The 21,537-nt window shown below is 41.2% G+C and overlaps 1 protein-coding gene across 12 annotated transcripts in view; it reads right to left on the reverse strand.

Moving 5' to 3' along the window:
- Positions 1 to 21,537, reverse strand: part of hdac4 (histone deacetylase 4) — a 399,164-nt gene that overhangs the window by 21,422 nt on the left and 356,205 nt on the right. For all 12 annotated transcript variants that reach the window (XM_080198750.1, XM_080198749.1, XM_080198751.1 and 9 more), the window contains 4 exons: positions 17,944 to 17,999; positions 17,472 to 17,559; positions 15,349 to 15,468; positions 14,410 to 14,507 (listed from right to left, as the gene is read on the reverse strand). In XM_080198750.1, the coding sequence (XP_080054876.1) occupies positions 14,410 to 14,507; positions 15,349 to 15,468; positions 17,472 to 17,559; positions 17,944 to 17,999 (362 nt within the window). The remainder of the gene's footprint in view (positions 1 to 14,409; positions 14,508 to 15,348; positions 15,469 to 17,471; positions 17,560 to 17,943; positions 18,000 to 21,537) is intronic.

Raw genomic sequence — 21,537 nt, forward strand, 5'->3', positions numbered from 1 at the left:
GTCCATTTGTTACAAGCATACAAATAAATCAAGTAAATGAGCTCAAGAGCTGAAAGATCAAATTATCTGATTGCCATATCACTCTTAAAGTACCTAGTCCGAAAGATGTGCTGGTTAGATGCACTGTCCATGCTAAATTCTCCCTCAGTATACCCGAACAAGTGCCAGAATGTGGCAACTTGGGGATTTTCACAGTAACTTCATTGCATTGTTAATGTGAGTCTACTTGTGACACAAATAAATAAACTTTAAAAACTTCTTGTATACCCTACAAATTATAGGAGCAACAGAACATAGGTGAAAAGGCACTAAACTTTTTTTTAAAACAATTTAGTCTTGCAGCATTAAGATGTTGCTCCCCCTCTCTTGGGAGTCTATGGCCCAAGAGTCATACTGATGCCAGCATGACACCATCCAGCTAATTAGGTCAAGCTACCAACTGGTCAAATACTCTATTGGGACAAAGCTGATTCCCTTAAAATGCAGATTTCCAGGATTTCTAAGGAAGCGTAAGTTAAAAACCAAAGGCATTTCAAAGACAACGGGGAAAACAGCAACCAGCTTCTGCAATGCTTGTGACACAGGTAACTGCATTGATGTACGAAACAAGATATATATCTTATCAATGCCTTCATGAAGTCAAACTAAACCTGCAGTCACTTAGTGGGGTTAAGATCAGATAAAAGCTTATTTAAAACAAAGTTGTTTATTCCAGAGGTACCTTCTTCAATACCTCTATAAACCTAGTTAAAGTATGCAAATACTACATTAGCTAACAGTAATGACACATAAGAACATAAGAAATAGGTGCAGGAGTAGGCCATCTAGCCCTTCGAGCCTGCCCCACCATTCAATAAGATCATGGCTGATCTGAAGTGGATCAGTTCCACTTTCCCGCTTTCTCCCCATAACCCTTAATTCTCTTATCTATCAGAAACTATTACAGCATAGGAACAGGCACTTCGGCCCTCCAGGCCTGCACTGACCATGCTGCCCAACTCAACTAAAACCCCCTACCTTTCTGGACACTGGTTTGGCAAGAACACATCAGGTGAATTTTTGGCATTCAAATATGTCTCATCTATGCCAATGACATCAGCTCAGTAAAGGGAATAATTTCATGAAGAAATTCTAAGATTTGGACAAATAATGAAACGACCCAACATTAAAGCAGTATATGCAACATATAGTGTACGACTACATGTACAACATATAGTGTACAACATATGCGTATACAGTCCAAAGATAAGAACATAAGAAATAGGAGCAGGAGTAGGCCATCTAGCCCTTCAAGCCTGCCCCGCCATTCAATAAGATCATGGCTGATCTGAAGTGGCTCAGTTCCACTTTCCCGCTTTCTCCCCATAACCCTTAATCCCCTTGCCTACCAAAAACCTATCTACCCGCGTCTTAAATATATTTAGCGAGGTAGCCTCCACCACTTCAATGGGCAGAGAATTCCAGAGATTCACCACCCTTTGAGTGAAGAAGTTCCTCCTCAACTCTGTTCTAAACTGCTTCCCCCCCTGTCCCCCCTTATCTTGAGGCTGTGCCCTCTAGTCCTGCTGTCCTTACTGAGCGGGAAGAACCTCTCCACCTCTACCCTATCCATCCCTTTCATCATCTTATACATCTCAATAAGATCCCCCCTCATCCTTCTAAACTTAGGGTTAGGTTGATTGGCCATGCTAAAATTGTCTCTTAGTGTCCCAGGATGCGTAGGGTAGAGGGATTAGCAGGTAAACTGTGTAGAGACATGAGGGTAGGGCCTGGGTGGGATTGTGGTCGGTGTAGACTCGGTGGGCTGAAAGGCCTCTTTCTGCATTGTAGGTTCTATGGTTCTTATAATACACAAAACTCATGCTGGAAGCTGAATGCATCATTTCTCCTTGTAATACGAAACTGAAGCAGTTAAATTAACAGAATTCACACATCCTCCCTTTGTTTAGTGGCAAAAACAGGGCAGGGACATTTCTGAAACTTGGGCTCATCACTGGCAAGCTGCAGAGACTGAACATGTGCCTTCGTTACACAGGAGCTCACTTGGCCAACCCAGCTTTCCAGAAGTAGAGCAGCACGGTGGCACAGTGGTTAGCACTGCTGCCTCACAGCGCTAGGGACCATGGTTCATTTTCGACCGCGGGTCACTGTCTGTGTGGAGTTTGCATGTTCTCTCCCTCTCTGCGTGCGTTTCCTCCAGGTGTTCTGGTTCCCTCCAACAGTCTAAAGCTGTGGGGGTTAGGTTGATTGGCCATGTTAAACTCACCCTAGTGACAGGGGGATTAGGGAAGAGTATATATCCTGGGTGGGATTGTGGTTGCTGCAGACTTGGTGGGGCCAAATTACCTCCTTCTGCACTACAGGGATTCTATGATTCATCTATGATACAGAATGAACAGAAAATAAATTTCCAATATCAAGTTTAACCTCTCAATTTTGTGTATATGTTGTAGTCCCTATTTATGCACCACAATTACATTAAACAGGTTTTTAAAAAAAAAACACAAGAAATTTTAAGAGGCAATGTTCACAAATTGACTGTGCATCAGGGGAGTCAGAAAAGGTATACTTCATGATGATGATGCCATGTGCAAGTGCAGCAATGGTTTGTTTTAAATGATGAGCACCGTTCTCCTCTGCATTTGTGAAGGAAAGCATTAGATTTGCCTAATTTCTCCATGGAAATGGTGTTCCTTTGAAACACTTGGACTAAACAGAATACAAACACAAGAAGTCAGCAGCGAGCTCATTAGGCAGACTATAACTCACTTGTGACTTGTCCCTTGAGCTATTCAGTCAGCCTCACTTGTGCAGCTATATTTATCACTTCTTGGAACTGACTAGGGCATAACAAGTGTGTATACGACATAAGGGAGTTTTTGTTACGAACACAAATACCAAAATAAATAAAACTTCACCTCATTAGTCATCAGGAAGAATAATAAAGCAGCAAAGGGGGATTAAAATAACTTATTCCAGGTAAATTGTGGTGTGCAGAGTGAACTGTACATGTACAGGAACAAGTAGATTGCGGTTCAAGCAAAAGACTACCAGAATGAGGTCAGTGGCATTCTTGATTTTCATTGTGCAGAACATTAAAGAAACTAAATACTCTTTAAAAAAAACCCACAAGTTTTTATATAAACCTAACCTCACTGCTAAGTATCTGAGGGTATTTGCAGCAGCTATTACGCATGCTGCTCTCCTGCTTTGAAGTGGAACTGGGGTTTCAGTGTAAAGCCAGAGGTATGAGTGATAACACAGCACAGTCATCATTTCTTCACACTGCCGATGGTTAATATTATTTCGGCCCAAACATTAAAACACCTGCAATTCCTAATCTTGAAGTTCATGATTGATAACCGTGGATAGAAAAGTAGGTTTAGGTTAGATATTAGTTCTGCTCCCCCCACCCCAATAGCACCCTCACACTTGCCCTGCCACAATTTGCCAATCTTTAGAATATTACTGCTGTTTAGGAATAAAGGGAGTTCTGAATTCTATGCAACTCAATGGTAAAACAGGCCGGCAGTCGTGCTCAGGGTCAATTATACTATTCCAATGGCAAGCTGAAGGCTGGATACTTTTCCATACGAAATGGGGTGGCACAGTGGTTAGCACTGCTGCTTCAGAGTGCCAGGGATCCAGGTTCGATCCCCACTTGGGTCACTATCTGTGTGGAGTTTGTACATTGTCCCCGTGTCAGCATGGGTTTTCTCCGGGTGCTCCGATTTCCTCCCACATTCTGAAAGACATGAAGGTCCTGAACAGAAGAATTTCACAGTAACTTTATTGCAGTGTTAATGTAAGTCTTATTTGTGACTAATAAATAAACTTTAGTCCAAAGATGTGCGGGTTAGGTTGATTGGCCATGCTAAAAAAAAGTGCCCTTAGTGCCCTGAGATGCATTGGTTAGAGGGTTTAGTGGGTAAATACATAGGGATATGGGAGTAGGGCATGAGTGGGACCATGGTCGGTGCAGACTCGTTGGGCTGAATGGCCTCCCTCTGCATTGTACGGTTTCTATGATTTCCGTGATTTACTTTAAAGAAATGTGCTAAGGAGGAAAAAGAGAAAAGAATAATAAAAATAAACTGAAGGTGAGCACTTCATCACAGGCTATTCTTGCCCACATTTTAATTACAATTTGAGGCAGAATTAGTTGAGACTTTGTTAGGAAGGAAATTCACCACAGAGAGAAACCCAAAAGGAGGGGACAGTGGAGCGACCAACAAAAATATGAGAAGCTTTAAAAATAACTTTGGTGTGTTTGATAGACAAATCAGTGCCAACGCACTTATAGCGGCCATGTGTTGGAGAAAGGGTTAACACTTACTAGCATGGGGCATTCAATTACTGTACGAAAGTTGTGCGCTTTCCGCAACTTCAGTAACCTCGGGACAGCTGTACTCCACATGCAGGTCAGGCCATGTAAAAAGACATCTGCTAGACACTGACCAGCCAGTGCTGTTTTATATGAGCCACATCACTAATAACCATTTCAGACATTTATAAGTCTGCATATTGCATTCAACCATCACCCGACCTATAGTTCTGCTGCCGCTCTGCAATACTGCAGTGAATACTACAAAATCTAGAGTTACAGTACTGGGAATCTGTTCATTTTAAACATAGGCAGGAGAAGTGGTATTGTACCTATTTGCAGCATTTCAGTTACAAACTGGTTGCTAGCCCAATCAAAATATTTATGTTGCAACATTTCTTTCACTGCATGCGATTTTGTACGTTAATAAATAAACTAAGTGATCAGTAGTCACAAGTAGGCTGATATTAACTCTGCAATGAAATTACTGTGAAAATCCCCTAGTCGCCCCACTCCAGCGCCCATTCGGGTACACAGAGAAGATTTAGCATGGCCAATGCACCCAACCAGCACGCCTTTGGAAACTAAATGGCAATTTAGCATGGCCATTCCACCTAACCAACACGTCTTTTGGACTGTGGGAGGAAACCAGAGCACCCAGAGGAAACCCATGCAGGTTCCACACTGTGACCCAAGCTAGGAAATGAACCTGGGTCCTTGGTGCTGCGAGACAGAAGTGCTAACCACTGTGCCACCCCCACTTCATTAGCAATGTAATTTCTTACCTCCCGCCAACCAATGTAACGAGATAACAAACACTTGTGTGAACAGGTCTCAGTTGCATTATTGGTTATTTTAAGTTACTGGTTTCCGTTATAAGACACTGCAAATATAAATAGGTTACAATTGACAACTTTGGATCCAAACATGGCTGTTTTCCTTGCAAGTGATGCAAACCCACTCTGCATTCAGATGTGTTTGTTATGCTATACCTGTGCCCGTGTGCAATTTCGAAGTGTCTTAACCTCCTCTCCAATAAATTTCCTGCAAATACGAAGTGACTGTGTTTCTTTGTCTTTATTTACCCTGTAAATTTTTCCAAACAATAGCAGAGTGGGAGACTGTGGGCAGGCCTTGACAAAAGGGACTGAGACACTTGGGCTGAAAATAAATTAGGCAAAGCCAATCTGATAGTCTGGATGGCAATGGAAAAGTCAAAATTGGAAGCACTCAGGTAGAAGTGGTGCACAAATTCAAACAGCTTGGCTCGATGACAAACACCAAAGTTAGATCCAAGAGTGAAACCAAGGTTAGGTTAGCTACAGCAGGAGGCAAGACCAGTGACTTAAAACAGCATCTGCATGGCCAAATGCATCAGAATGAAGCTGGAACAAACTAGTGTGGAGTATTGCTCTCGATGGAGTTAATATTTTGAAGAGGATGAGAAGAGGATAACAGCTTTTGAAATGTGGGTCTTGCGGAGAATGCTCAGAAAGCCAAATGAGTGGATCAGATCAAGAGTAAAAGTTCAGGGATCAAAAGGGTTGTCAAGTACAATTAGAGAGGGAGAGAGAAGGGGAAAGAGGGCCAAGTATGCACAATGGAAACGAAGACCTGATGCGGGGCAGCATGGTAGCACAATAGTTTTAGTACTGTTTCCTCACAGCGCCAGGGACCTGGATTCAATTCCAGCCTTGGGTCACTGACTGTGCGGAGTTTGCACATTCTCCCCGTGTCTGATGAGTTTCCTCCTAGTGCTCTGGTTTCCTCCCACAGTCCAAAAGACGTGCTCGTTAGGTGCATTGACCGTGCTAAATTCTGTGTACCTGAACAGGCGCCAGAATGTGACAACTAGGGGACAGTAACTTAATTGCAATGCGAATGTAAGCCTATTGGTGTTTAACAAATAAACATAACGTAATTAAAAGGAGAAACCGAGGGTAAAAATAGAAAAAATTAGATGGGTGGATTAAATGAGATGTTGACTGAGGGAGGCTTGAAAAAATCTGTGATGAAGCAAGAGGATGCCAACATCTCCACCAAGACTAAGGTAATAACAAACATTTGCAACACTAATTCCTGCCTCTAAGCTTTACCTGGTCCATCTGTGTATATAAAACAGAAATTTGAATGTTCACAACAGATTCCTGAGTGCCAAGTGGTCCTGGGTGTGTGATAGGTACTACCAGTGGATCACATCAATGTTCATTTGGATGCTGTTGCCATTGTTACATCAGAGATTTGAAAAGCATACTTTTGTCACTCTCCAATCCCATAGAAGTAATTATCGGCATTTCACGCTCCTGATACGCAGGGTCTACTCCTCAATGTTTATCCAGTTTCTTTGCCTTTTCCACACTACCTACTGGCTGGAAGGATACATGCAATCTGCCCTGGTCTCCAGCAAACGGCTCGTAGGTGAGAGAGCATGACTAAGGCAGGGTGTGGAGGAAGGCAAAAAAAAAGATTCACCGGAAGACATTCTGTCTGGAGATGACTTTGTTCTTTCCTTGTGGTGAGATGAGGGTGGCAATCAACTTTTGTGTGGCTGGGTCCCTCCAGGGTGGAGGTGGAGATATTTGCAACATCGTGTGGTTTACCATCCACTGGTGAGTAAGAGGTTATGGAGGGCCTCTGTTCAGAGATCCAACTTACATTCCTCTTCCCCCTGCCAGAAACCAGCAGCAGGATGAGCATGTGGCTTGAACATGATTCCAAGCATCCAAACACTGCAGCATGCCAGTCACTGCGTATAAATCACTTTGCAGGCACTGCGTGCCAACTCTGTCCTATAGTGGAGCCCAAAAAAGATTTCACTGCCTCAATGTGAGATCATAGGCAAAGAAACGTTCAGGTCTATGCTTGGTGTCCTGGCAGCAGTGTGCTGCACCAGTTACAAGTGGGCAACTAGAAAAACCTATTGAGACACCATACTTCTTGACTGCCAACACAGTTGATGACTGCGAGCAGCAGGTGAACAAGGAGAGTCACAAAGCGAACAAGCAGATCACTAATGTTTTAGAACGTTTCCACTGCCTGGACTTGGCAGAGCAAGCGTCAAAATTCATCGCCATCTGTAGCATAATCTCGCTGTCATTTCAGCGGCACGATGGCACAGTGATTAGCTCTGCTGCCTAAGTGCCAGGGACCTGGTTTCAATTGCTGGCCTGGGTCACTGTCCGTGTGGTGTCTGCACGTTCTCCCTGTGTCTGTGTGGGCTTCCTCCCACAGTCCAAAAGATGTGCTGGTTAGGTACCCTGTCCATGCTAAATTCTCCTTCAGTGTACCTGAACAGCGCTAGAGTGTGGCAACTAGGGGATTGTCACAGTAACTTCATTGTAGTGTTAATGTAAGCCTACTTGTGATGCTAATAAACAAACTTCAAACTTAATAAGGAGATGGGCCTCTCCACCAGCTACACGGTGAACAGAGGAGAAATGGGAAGAGGAAGGTAGGAGGATACTTGGTAACTGTTCCTGCGTTTGAAGATCTAGGTCAAGTTCTAATAGCAGAAACGGCAACCTCAAATCCCCAAGGATCACAGACTTTCCCAGCACTCTGCCACAGACCAACACAAAGATCACTGAATCACAGTGGAAAAATAAAAGCCAAGACAATTAAACATTGCAAATGGAACTTTTAAATTAAATCATGCCTTTTTGCATTCAAAGGTAAACTAATTGATTTCCTTAGTTTTTGTCTTATAGGTGCCTTGACCGTTTTGGTGTCTCTACACAGTTACCCCACGAGCTACAGCATGGTCAGTGGAACGCTGATGGCACTTGTACAGGTGACCGCAGATGGCCTTGTAGGACAGCATCTGTGATCTGCACCATTGTAACAGCAATCCAGACAGGTTGGCAAACAGAAACAACAAGGGCGCTGGTTGAATGATAGAGGTAGAAAGATGAATACTGACAAAAGGTCGTTAACCTGAAACGTTACTGACTCTCTCAAAAAAATCCATCTGGACTGTCAAGTATTCTCAGCATGTTCTGTTTTTATCACAAAACAATGCATTTTTAAATCATATAGACTTATATTTTATAACTTCAATCAAAATGATTACCGAATATTTATTCGTTGGATAAGCAAATAAATTGCTATACATATGTCCCTGGTTTAACGTTACCCTGACTGAATTCATTTGGCTTTCAGATTGGTAAATTAATAAGGTCTGTAATCTCGAGATTCATTTTCATGCCATTTCCCCAGGGGTGCTATTTGGAGCAGTCTCTCCCCTTGCTCTCTCTCTCTCTCTACAACCTGCAGCCTCTTCTCATGCCTGATCCCAAATCCGATGTGGATCTTCAACAGGAACGCAGGCTCAGGAGGGGTTAGTGGTAAGACGGCGAGTCAGAGAGCAAGAGCTTTGACAGGAGGGTGGGACGTGCCCGGTGCAGTGGGGGACTGCAAGTCTGAGGTTGGGGAGGTGGTGCAAATTGGAGAGTCAGGGAGGAGAAGGATCTGCAGCTACCAGGAAGATCAGGAAACAGGAAGATTGGGGAGCAGAACTGGCGGCAAGCAGGAGGTACTGCAAGTAGAATGATACATTTTCCTTTGATTTTTAAAATTTATTTTAAATTATTTCATTTGCCAATGCAGGAATTTGGCAATGCAAAGTATTTCAACTTATGCGACACAGTTCAATGCTTCTTTTCTGATAAAGGTGGTGCTACAGAAACAATGTCCAGTTTTAATATCTGATCTTTCTCTATACCCTAGTTATGATTGTAACACTACATTCTACACTCTCTCCTTTCCTTCTTTATGAACAGTATGCTTTGTCTTATAGTGTGCAAGAAACAATACTTTTCACTGTTTGTTAATACACGTGACAATAATAAATCAAATCAAACACTGATTTCTGTGGGAACCTATACTTAAAGTCATTTCACTTAAGGTCGCAATTGTCAAGAACACAATCAGACTTTGTGATAAAGATTTACTGTTAATTGTTAATAATGAAACTGCTTTCCTTGGAAAGCTACTTTCATGTCTTCTCCTTTTCCACCATTGGGAAGTAATCCTGTCAGATGGCTTAAGCTGCTCTAACAGTCCAGCTTCAATTGTGGCAGTCTATTATGTTTTTCTCTCAAAGAAATGCTTCTAACAACCCAGCCTATCGCTAGGAGATTTGGACTGATTTCTCTCAGCATTTCCTCTCTGATCTTTTTTCTGGAGAAGGAATAATGCATTGTCTTAAATCATCTTCTTTTTATTGTGAACAACAGTAAGTGAATACACATCAGTACCCAAGACCCACATTACCTGCTGCAAGATATGGTAGATGCTAACATATATATCGCAATCCAGTGCCTATAACATGGGTCCCTTAAAAACTAGCCAAGCTTGTCATTTACACCTTAGGGAGATATCCAACTGGTTGGTTCGGTTACGTGCCGAAGCTAACATATTAATGTTGATTCAGTGCTCAGATCAGCACTGGCACCATAGAAACTGGAAAGTGATTTTGTTAGATGCATCAGAAATAAAAACACAATGGAAAATCAAGCCATAAATTCAGTTTTAATTTGAGGCATTCTGCAACATTGCTTTATTCTCTTTGGATTGTATATTTTTTCGCCTTTTAATAAAGACAAGGTTGATTTGCTGGTAAATTTGAGAACTGTCTTTGCAACATCCAGATTCCTGACTGTGAAGCTAGATGGTTATCAGCTCTGACAATTGCCATTTGATGTCTATAGCCATATGTGTAGAGGTAGCCTGTGGCAACACTTCCTTCAATTTCCCTTCACGTTGAGAAGGGTCTAGCTTTCACATAGTTCCATCTGCAACAGCTCTGATCAAAATCAGTAACCCTCAAAGTGGGGAAAGTTGCAAGTGTAGAGCCTGTGCCCATGGCACAGCACATTGGTACACCTGCCTTCTTTAAAAAACAAATCATTATGAAAGCTGCCATAGTCCCAGAGGACCATAGACTGCTCTCTCCCTTTTCCAGAGAGACAGAGAGCTAACTGGTGGTGATTTAACCCGGGGATCATCACAGCACAGGTGAGGGGCAAAATTGAGAAGGCGGGCCTTCATGAATGCCCTCAGCTGGTGTGGGAATGGAACACGCGCTGTCAATATCTATATTAAAACACACTGCTTTCCAAAGGATGGGACTGAACATTTGAGTGTGTGTTTATGGCAACATGTTCACACCAGCGAAGAGAGCAGCTCTCCAGAAACTTAATGGCTTGACGTCATCTACGCTTTAGGACGTTATTAATTTGTGATGCATTTCCAACATTTATTTACTTTAAATACGAATGCTGGAAAAACTCAGCAGGCCTAGAAGCATCTGTGGAGAGAGAAACAGAGCTAGTGTTTTAGGTCGATGACCATTAAGTTTGCTTGTCACTAGCTGTTAAACATTCCTGTATATACCTGAAAGCAGCAATAAGTCCCTGATCCACAGTGCCACATTCAGGAGTATAAATTGAATAAAAGCAAACCGCTGGTGCTTATCAACTTATTTTTTTTCTTACATTTTCATGACCGTGGTATTTATAATTGTAATATTTTTCACTCTGCACTGTTAAGGGTTAAAACACGTATCTCTGAGCACCATCAAGCGTAAAGCACTTCTGATTCCCCACAAACTTCAAAGACTTTGCATTTGGCATTTCCAAGACTGGTTTGAATTAAGTTCAATTCTTCACTCTACTTCCAAGTTCATGGTGAAACTGAGTGCCTTCTGGATTTCATTATGTCTAATTATCTTATCTTTTTTCATCTTAGGCTTGATCCCCTGCAAATGCAACGTGGCATTCTATGGGTCTAAATAACAAGGTGCTGCCTTGAAGGCATCTATTGTCTCGAGGGACCTGCAAACTGCTGAATATATGACCTGTTGCAATTTCTTCCTAAGCCCGTGCGTGCTATAAATTCTATACTTCAAAGCATTATTTTGCTAGAAATTGGTGAAACAACTCGCAGAAAAAAGTTAGCTAAAATACATTAACTTCAAATCCCCAACATACATGGCATCACCCGAGAAACTTGGCAGAAGATTAAAAACTCCATCCGAATTGTTTTTAGCTTACACGATTTGTAAATGAGGCTACAAAAATGCCGCGTTTTTGCATGAACAATTGCATTGGCATGGTCTGAAGCCTTATCTGGAGATTAGGTTGTAGGTTTTTCAAAACAAATGTTTGCAAATACTCAAGGGCTGTGAGAAGCACTCTTTGTAAAATACATGGTTAGTAAGACAATATAAAACCGTGTATGTTAACCTATCTCAGAGTAAGGCAAACAATTTCATACCAGCAATTTGTACACTTGGGTGATTCATGTACACAAGAAAGCTATTTATAGCGAAGAAGGATATGTAATATTATTAGAGATAAAACAAAGCCTGAAGCTGTTGATTGGATTGATGCAACAACAAGATTTAGTGCAAACGACCTCAGTAATCCAAGTATGAAGTAGAAATCAGTGAAGGTCAACGCTTTCAAGTTATTGGAACGGTGCACGTTTGGATTTTGAGTGTGGAGCGGATTAAACTTGATAGTCTTCCCCCCTCCCCCATAGTTAAAAAGGATGCAGTACCCATTGTCAAAGGCTGAGACACATAAATAATCCCCTCTATGCTAAGTTATTGCAGAATACTGTGCCTATGGAACTGCACCCCAACAGTTTCAGGGATAGAGAGAAAGAGAAACTTAGTGGGAAAAGATGAAAACATTTTTTTAAAAACACAAGAGAAAATTAAAAAGGTGAGAAGGGAATAGTAATGTGGTGTGGATGTGGGAAATTTGAAACAAAGCAAATGCTGGATAACCTCAGCAGGTCTGGCAACATTTGTGAAGAGAGAAACCAAGCTAATGTTTTGAGTCCGTATTACTCCTCTTCAGGGATCTCAAGGTGAGAAGGCGTTATGTGCCACTATGCCAAATTCTCTTTTGCTCTTTGCTCAATTGAAGTTACCTTTCAAATTTAAACTTGCATTTTAATCAAAATCCCGAGACCCCGACACACTCCCTTTTCATTCAATGACATTTCTCAGAATACTGGATAAATATCATTCACACTATTCAAAAACGTGGCTCTTCATCTTCAACAGGTACATCAATAATAATAGACAAGAAAGGCAGAATTGTTTCCACAAGCAATCTATATCCCTTTTCCATTACAGTAAACCGTTCTGCCTTGGAGCAAGGCTTCAGTACCCAGAACATGTGCAGTTCATATACTATGAAAATGTTTCTAGATCAGATTTCAAGAGTTGCAGGTACTGAGTTGTAACAGTCAAATTATCAGATGGCATAAATGTAATTATAATCATTTACAATTTCATATCCTTTATCGTTTTCTAGTTAGTCTCATACTCTTAATATAAAAGCAGCCTGGTTTCTTTATTTTCATTTAAATACACAGTTGATAGTTAAAATTTGTAGCCCTTCTACTCTTTTTTGGCTGAAAAGGAATCACACAACTAAACAAAAAATATTCTTTTGATTCTGGACATTTATTTTGATTCCAGATTTGTGAAGCAACCTGGACACGCTTCTCAGCTATACTTAAGTTGCCGTATAAACATAAGCTATTAAGAATTTTTAAAAATGGGAGCAGGAAATGCGTGGCATGGTGGTACAGTGGTTAGCACTGCTGCCTCACTGCACCGGGAACCCAGGCTCGATTCCCAGCTCGGGTCACTGTCTGTTTGGAGTCTGCACGGGTTTCCTCCAGTTTCCTCCCACAGTCCGAAAGACGTGCTGGTTAGGTGCATTGGCCATGCTAAATTCTCCACTTTTCCTTGGACCTATGTGCTTTCACTTTCTGGCCATCCTTGGTGCCTGCTGATTGTTCCTTGATACTTTATTGTCAGAAGCAGATTATGTAGTTTTCGAGTGGGTGCAGATTTCTGAATTGGTTTTTAAAGGGAGCAGAGGTTGAGGCCAGGACATCAGCACAGGATCAGGCTGAGGAAAAGGCTTGTAATGTTATCATGAAGAGCAGTAAGCTCGAAAATTAGAAGGATTTTAAAATTCAGCAAAGAAAGACCAAGAAATTGAGAGAGAATATATAATCTGACAGTAAGCTAGCAAGAATGGTAAAGAACAGAATAGGGAATCTTGGAGTACATGCCATAAATCCCTCAAAGGAACAGAAAAGGGTAGTCAAGAAGCCATGCAGATGCTCTCAGGTACAGAGTATAAAAACAGGGAGGTCATGCTAGTCACAGCTAGATTGCTGCACACAGTTCTGGTCACCCCATTGCAGGAAGGATGTGATTGTACTCGAGACGGTACAAAAGGTGTTCTACATGGGTTTTTAGAAAATTTTTTTTCATGGCCAGCACTTGTTACCCATCCCTAACTGCCCTTGAACTGAACGTTTAGGAGTTAAGAGTCAACCACATTGCTGTTTGTCTGGTGTCACATGTAGGCTAGAGCAGATGCAGACAGCAGATGTCCTTCAGGGAATCATTTTGTTCTTTATGACAATCGATTGTAGTTTCATGATCATTACAGAGGCCAGCTTTATATTCCAGGTTTATTAATAGAATTCAAATTCCATCAACTGCTATTGGGGGATCTAAACCCACATGCCCAGGGTTTGGGCCTCTGGATTATTAATCCAGTGATTTTACCACATCACCTGGTCAGGACTTGAGTTATGTTTTCAGCAGGCACAGACATGATGGATTGAGTGGCCTCCTATACTGTAAATTTCTACGATTCTCTTCTACAACCCTAATCAAGATTTAGCCTTGGGTGATTGTTAGTCAATCACTTTTGACTTAGCTAAGCATGGCATAGCTTAATATAACCTGGATGAGAATGTTAGGGATGGGAATTTGATAAGAGTCAATTAACTGAGAATTCACACCGTAACAATATTATACCTCGTCACCCTCAGAAGTTTTATTTTAAAATTAACTCACACTTCTAACAGCACCGAACAACTGAACCCTTAGTTATTAGAATCTGAATGTTATTTAACTTCTGCAGAGAATTAAAAAAAAAGGATTACTTAAAAACTTTGTTTCAAAATGACTCATTAAATCAGACACATTTAACCACACCATTCACAACCTCTATTGAAATCACTGAATATTTTTGAAGTCTCACCTAAATGCAGCCAAATATTCAGCATCGCCCATTGGTGGATCCAGACCTCCAGTCCAGGCCATATTGAGGTTAAATCCTACCCCTGCGCCGGTCCCAACCTAAGGTCCAAAAACAATCAGAAACATTTTCAACAAGGAAACAATGTCTTCCTATTCTTAATTCAATTTTTACATTTTAAGTTACATTGCAACTCCAAACATTGGAATTGACATTATTTACTAAACTGTGCATTTAATACCTGATATTCTTAGCTATTTCTAACTATTGTAAATATTTTCTTTGCACAGTTTTGTGCTCCACAATGATTCAGGTATAAAGAGCAAACACACTTATTTCATTAAATTCTTATGTGACTTAAAGCAGTATCAATTACTGAAGTTAAAGTTTATTTGTTAGTGTCACAAATCGGCTTACATTAACACTGCAATGACGTTACTGTGAAAATCCCCCGGTTACCACACTCTGGCGCCTGTTCAGGTACACGAAGCGAATATTTAGCATGGCCAATGCACCTAACCAGCACGTCTTTCGAACTATGGGAGGAAACCCACATATATACACACGAGGAGAAGGTGCAGACTCTGCTCAGACAGTGACCCAAGCTGGGAATTGAGCCCAGGTCCCTAGTGCACTGAGGCAGCAGTGCTAACCACTGCGTCATCCCACTACATCGTTCAGTTAAACATCACATTCTAAACAAATCAGAACTGAGATGAGTTTGATACATTAGTAGTATAAGTGATTTATTAAAGCACTCATTAACAATTTGAAAACAAGTGCCGTTGTGTCTATATTTTAATTCACAAGCAATTCAAATATCTGGCAAATGCATCACAGTGAACAGGAATATAAGATAAATTACACTATTTTATCATTCAAGCTTTGAAGAAAGTGAGGCTTCCTTTGATTTAAACATTAGCTGCGATCTGCATTACTTGCCTCATCTGGAGCTCCACTGCCAGGGAAAAAGTTGCCATCATCATAACGATGCAATGAAATATACAACACGTTGGGATCACTGTAGAAAGCCTGCTGGGTGCCGTTACCATGATGTACATCCTGTTGCATAGTATTAGACAGCAGATTTAATGACCATATTTGAGAAGGAGAATTTTACACTTGTCTTTAAATCTGGATCAGAACGTATAACTAAAAGTTTGCAGACTTTTTCACCATTTCTTCCCAACTGATGGTTAACCCAAGAGTTGTATTAGATAAGCAACACAAAACACTGACTTACTTTAAATGAGCACCCTATTTCCTAATTATTTCTTCACTCACTTGCACCTCAGATGGAATATGGGCTGATGACTATGCCCTAGGTCCCTATCACACTGCTTCTGAACTACCTAGGGCCACGTTCAAACCAAATAACCTTATTTCTTACTGTAATCTATACCCTGGCAGCCTGAGTTAGACTAAGATTCTTCTGGTGATGAAGTGTGGACATGTACAATGTTTGATGGCTCTGGAACCAAGCACTGCACTGACAACACTGTACAAGCTTTGGACATTGCAATATATAAGACGTAACATTTTCAGATTTAAATTCAATTGCCTTACAGGCTTGAATGTAGCTAACACTGCAACAGTACTGTAATAATGTGTATCAAACAGTTGGCCTGCTTGAACGGTATGCTTTAACTGTATAGTGCACAAGAAACAATATTTTTCACTATATACTAATACAGTAAGAAGTCTCTCAACATCAGGTTAAAGTCCAACAGGTTTATTTGGTAGCATGAGCTTTCGGAGCACTACTCCTTCATCAGGTGAATGGAGCAGTACTTCAAATACTTGTGCTACCAAATAAACCTGATGGACTTTAACCTTGTGTTGTCAACTTTTTACTGTGTCCGCCCCAGTCCAACACCAACATCTCCACCTCATGTGTATTAATACATGTAACAATAATAAATCAAATCAAAATTCTGTTCAATCATTGATTATTACAATAGCCCAAACAGTTCAAATCAGATGACTTTTCAAAGTGACTTCTAAGGGGCGACTTGACAAATACATGAGTAGGATGGGAATAGAAAGATACAGTCCCTCGGAAGGGTAGGGGGTTTTAGTTAAGTTGGGCAGCATGGTTGGTGCAGGCTTGGAGCACCAAATGGCCTGTTCCTGTGCTGTAGTTTTCTTCGTTTGTTCCAAGTTTAGCACCCATTACGCATCCTATCAGCAACCATGTCCCATCACATATAAATTTAATTTTGAACTGTCATACACTCTCAAATATTAATTAGAAAATAGTAAGACCATATTGGTAAGTTTCAGACAGCAGTGATCTGATGTTACTGCATTGCCGACTTGTTGAAATCAATATGAAGATGGTTCTATGATGGACAGATGTAAGAATAATACTCTGGGGAGAACGTACAAATGAATGCTTGTGTGTCTTACAATTAATCCTCAATTTTTAAAAAAATAACAGGGTCAGTTAAAAACCTAAAGGCGGCATTTATCACAAAATATTCATTTTCTACGTGTGCTCCTTCCTACTTTTCCACCACCCTTCAGTGCTTTCCAGAACAGAAGCTCTATCATCATCGGAGAGGACAGCTGGTCCAAGCCACACACCCACGCCCTCCCTCTGCCTGCACCCACCATTCTGCAACTGGCCAATAGAATGGAAGAGGAAAAGCAGGCACCAACATTCTCTTGTATCCCTTTGCCCCCCCACCCACTCCTCACCCCAGGAATCACAATTCTTTGCTGCTCCACGATGTTCTGTCGAGGAAAAGTAAGCTCCACTTATGAGCTATGTTACAACTTGCTCACAGTTCTATCGACTACAAAACATAAAATGATTGATAACTCGAACAAAAGATTAAGACTATTCCAAACTGAAATGGCAATAAAACACGTTTTTAAAAAGCTGCTCAAAAAAGTCCAAATTCAACTGAAGTAATCAGATGAGGTCAAATATATTTAAACACCATCATGACCCTAAATAACGGTCTGCTGCTGCAACAGATTGCGATGAAAACTGGGTTGTATAGCAGAATAAGAACAATCTCTTCCATAACTCGTGCCTTGCTTTGGCTTGCTTTACTCACCCAGTCCACTATAAGGATTTTGCTGACATTCAACCTCTGCTGTAGGAGTTTAGTAGCAATGGCCACAGAATTGAAATAGCAAAATCCCCTGGAGGTATGGGAAGTGGGGAAGAGGAGGAAAAAAAAGGGAAATGGTTAATAGCAATGTTCCTGATTCTAATCGTCTGCATTCCCTCACTCATTTATCATCAGAGGGAAAAGCACAGTAGGGACAAATTTCCACCAGCTTTTGTTCTGAACCTCATATGTTGCCAATTACACACAAACTACCCCAGAAAGACAGGTGACTTTGCTTTATTTATTCAGGGCTTTGGGCTTCACTGGTTCAGCCAGCATTTACTGCCCATCCCAAATCGTGCTGGAGAAAGTGATGGCGAGTTGCCTTCGTCAACTGCTGTAATCTGTATGTTATTTTCACTTGCGCGGTGACATAATGTGTGTTTACGTGGTGCAGGCTGAACCAGTCACTTACATTGGCGTGCTCTCTTCTGCATGATGTCCAGGAGGCCTCACAACTGCAAATCCATTCTGCAAAATACCATTATTTATATAATTGAATACACGCTGCAAGTTGCACAGATACACAGGTACTTTCAATCAAATTACACAGCTAAACAATACATTAGATCTGATGGTTGATAATGTGCTCCACTGACATTTCAATAGGTTAGGGAACTGAGTAGCTCAGCATACAATAGAAATTTGCAGGCTGATCCTCTGAGTTAAAGTAAAATTTATTTATTAGTGTCACAATAGGCTTACATTCACACTGCACTGAGGGAGAATTTAGCATGGCCAATCCACCTAACCAGCACAGTGGGAGGAAACCAGAGCACCCGGAGGAAACCCACACAATCACTGGGAGAACTTGCAGACTCTGCACAGACAGTGACCCAAGCCAGGAATTGAACCCGGGTCCCTGGCGCTCTGAGACAGCAGTGCTCACCACAGTGCCACCGTGCTGCCCTTAGTTGGCTGCCTCAGTAAATAGCAAACATTTGGGCAATGTATTGGAGGTTTAAGTAGTGCACATTTCAGCAAGTCAGTCAGCCATTTCAGGAAAGAAGTGCGGAAACTGATGAATTATTTTGGCTTTTTACCTTGTTAAACACTTCCTTCACTCTCAGAGATAATTGCTCTGATTATCCAAGTTGCTTAAAAGCACCAATGGGCATCATAAGATGTTTCAGTTCCTCAGAAGATAAAATAGGACCACTTAATTTACAAATTTAGATTTTAGTTATCAAATAAAAGTGATGGTTCAGGAAATAAAAAGGCAAAATTGTGGAGGATGAATTTTTGGAAATGAACCAAAATTACAGAAGATATTTCAAAATTCCTCAATTATAATAGCAATTCAGAGATGCAGATGAATAATGGAAAATGTGCATCCTAATCATGGCAATTTGAGAATTTGAATATGTTAAAACAAAAGTTAGCATCAGTAAAAGCGGTGACAAGGTTCACTTTGGACCTTTATGGAAGGAAACCTGTTGTTTTTGTCTTGCCTTGCCTATACTTAACTCCAATCCTACATCAATGAGAGTGAATTTTTTTTAAACATCCTTCTGAAGTGGCCTAGCAAGCTCCTTAAGTTGTCAGGACAACTTGGAATGGACTTCAATGGACAAAAACAATAGGGTGCAAAGTTGACTTTCACCTATCTGAGGCTATTGACCAAGATCAGTTTGACCGCATTGTGACACTGATCGATTCCACTGAGTTCCAGCAATGCTCCACCATGGGCAGCACGGTGGCAGCGATTGGCACTGCTGCCTCACAGCGCCAGGGACCTGGGTTCGATTCTGGCTTTGGGTCAATTTCTGTGCGAAGTTTGCACATTCTCCCTGTGTCTGTATGGGTTTCCTCCAGTTTCCTCCCACACTCCAAAGATGTACGGTTGTACACTTAATACAGATGTACAGTTAGTACTTAGAACTGTGTACAGTTCTAGTCACCCTATTATAGAAGGCATATTATTAAACTAGAAAGAGTGCAGAAAAGATTTACGAGAATGCTACCGGGACTTGATGGTTTGAATTATAAAGGGATGCTGGACAGACTGGGACTGTTTTCTCCAGAGCACAGAAGGCTTAAGGGTGATCTTATAGAGGTCTTTAAAATAATGAGAGACATTGATCAGCCAGGTAGGGGAGTCTAAAACTAGACGGCATAGGATAGAGGTGAAAGATAAAGTATACAGAGGGGCAATTTTTTCACACAGAGGGTGGAGGGCGTCTGGAACAAGCTGCCAGAGGTAGGCACAATGTTGTCTTGGAAAAAGCATTTAGATAGTTACATGGGTAAGATGGGTATAGAGGGATATGGGCCAAACGCGCACAATTCAGACTAGCTTAGGGATTTAAAAAAAAAGGGCAGCATGGACAAGTTGGGCCTAAGGGCCTGTTTCCATGCTGTAAACCTCTACGAGTCTGTGTGCGGGTTAGGTGGATTGGCCACGCTAAATTGCCCTTTAGTATCAGGAGAATTAGCAGGATAAATATGTGAGGTTACTGGAACAGAGCCTGGGTGGGATTGTGGTTGGTGCAGACTCAATGGGCTGAATGACCTCTTTCTGCACTGTAGGGATTCAATGAAAAGTTTAACTGTAGCGTAAAAATGCATTTAGGTATCCAAAGCAAAGCCCAATCTTACAACCCACAGTAGATTAGCTCACAGAATAATGACAGGGTATTTTTAAATTAGATGCAATGCAGGACATAGACTTCTGGTTTGTAAATCAGTCATCTCTGTTGAGTCTTTCATTTTGCAATGCGTCCTTGTACTGCCAGAATGAGGCACTGGGTCACATATTGTTAAATAATTTGCTACAATGCCAGCTGCAAGACGAACAATTTCATCTTTTTACATATCACTTCCATTCAGAAATACTACATAATCCTCTGGTTTGGGAAGAAGCTCAGAGAAAAAAAAGGATCCTCCTTGGGTGAGCTGGTCAAAAATGAATTTAAAATCATTGGCAAAATCGAGATGGCACTGGAGATTTTTTTCACTTAAACTGTTGGGATTTACCCAAAAAGGATATAAAAGCTGATTCTCTAAATCATTTTAAGACAGAAATTGAGGACAAGGAACTTGTAGGACTGCAGGAAAAGCAGAGGCGTGAAAGCGAGCATGATTACTCTTTTGAAGAGCTAGCAGAAACAGAACAGGCCTAATGGGTTCCTTCTGTGCTGTAAGTTTTTAATATTCTATTCAAAATAATTGTGTGCTAAAATAGTGACTATACTTCAGAAGTATTTATTGGCTGTGGAGTACTATGGGATGTCCTTTCGATAGGAAAGATGCTGCATAAATTCAGTTAATATGAAGATTATTTATTAGTGTCACATATAGGCTTACATTAACACTGTGATGAAGTTATTGTGAAAATCCCCTAAGTTGCCACATTCTGGCATCTGTTCAGATACATGGAGGGAGAATTTTGCATGGCCAACACATCTAACCTGCATGTCTTTTAGACTGTGGGAGGAAACCGGAGCACCTGGCTGAAACCCACACAGACATGGGGAGATTGTGCAGACTCTGCACTGACAATGACCCAAGCTGGGAATTGAACCCAGGCCCCTGATGCTGTGAGGCAGCAGTGTTAACCACTGTGTCATCGTTTGTTCATTTGGCAAGTTTATATCCCACGTGGATCTGTGACATTTCTAATTTTGTTCCTGATCTAGCTAAAATGAATTATACAAACCAACAGTCATAGGCCTGGAAGAATCTGTCCCATATTGCAAGTTGCGCATACTATTAACTGATAGTGATAAGTGAATATGGTGCCTTTCATGACACAGGACACCTAAAGTGCTTCGGAGCCAATTAAGCATTTTTTGAAGTTTAGTCACAGTTATAATATAGAAAACATAGCAGCCAATTTAGCACACCACAAGGTCCCACAAATAATAATTGGATGAGGGATAAACATTGGCAGCAAAATGGGAAGAAAGTCCACTGCTCTTCTTTGAACAGTGCCGAGTGATCTTTTATACCCACATGAGGCAGCAGACAAAGCCACAATTTAATGTCTCACTCAAAAGACAGCATCTCT

This window comes from Carcharhinus amblyrhynchos, chromosome 11, assembly GCF_965287045.1.
Source record: "Carcharhinus amblyrhynchos chromosome 11, sCarAmb.v2.hapA, whole genome shotgun sequence".
Classification (NCBI taxonomy): Eukaryota; Metazoa; Chordata; class Chondrichthyes; order Carcharhiniformes; family Carcharhinidae; genus Carcharhinus; species Carcharhinus amblyrhynchos.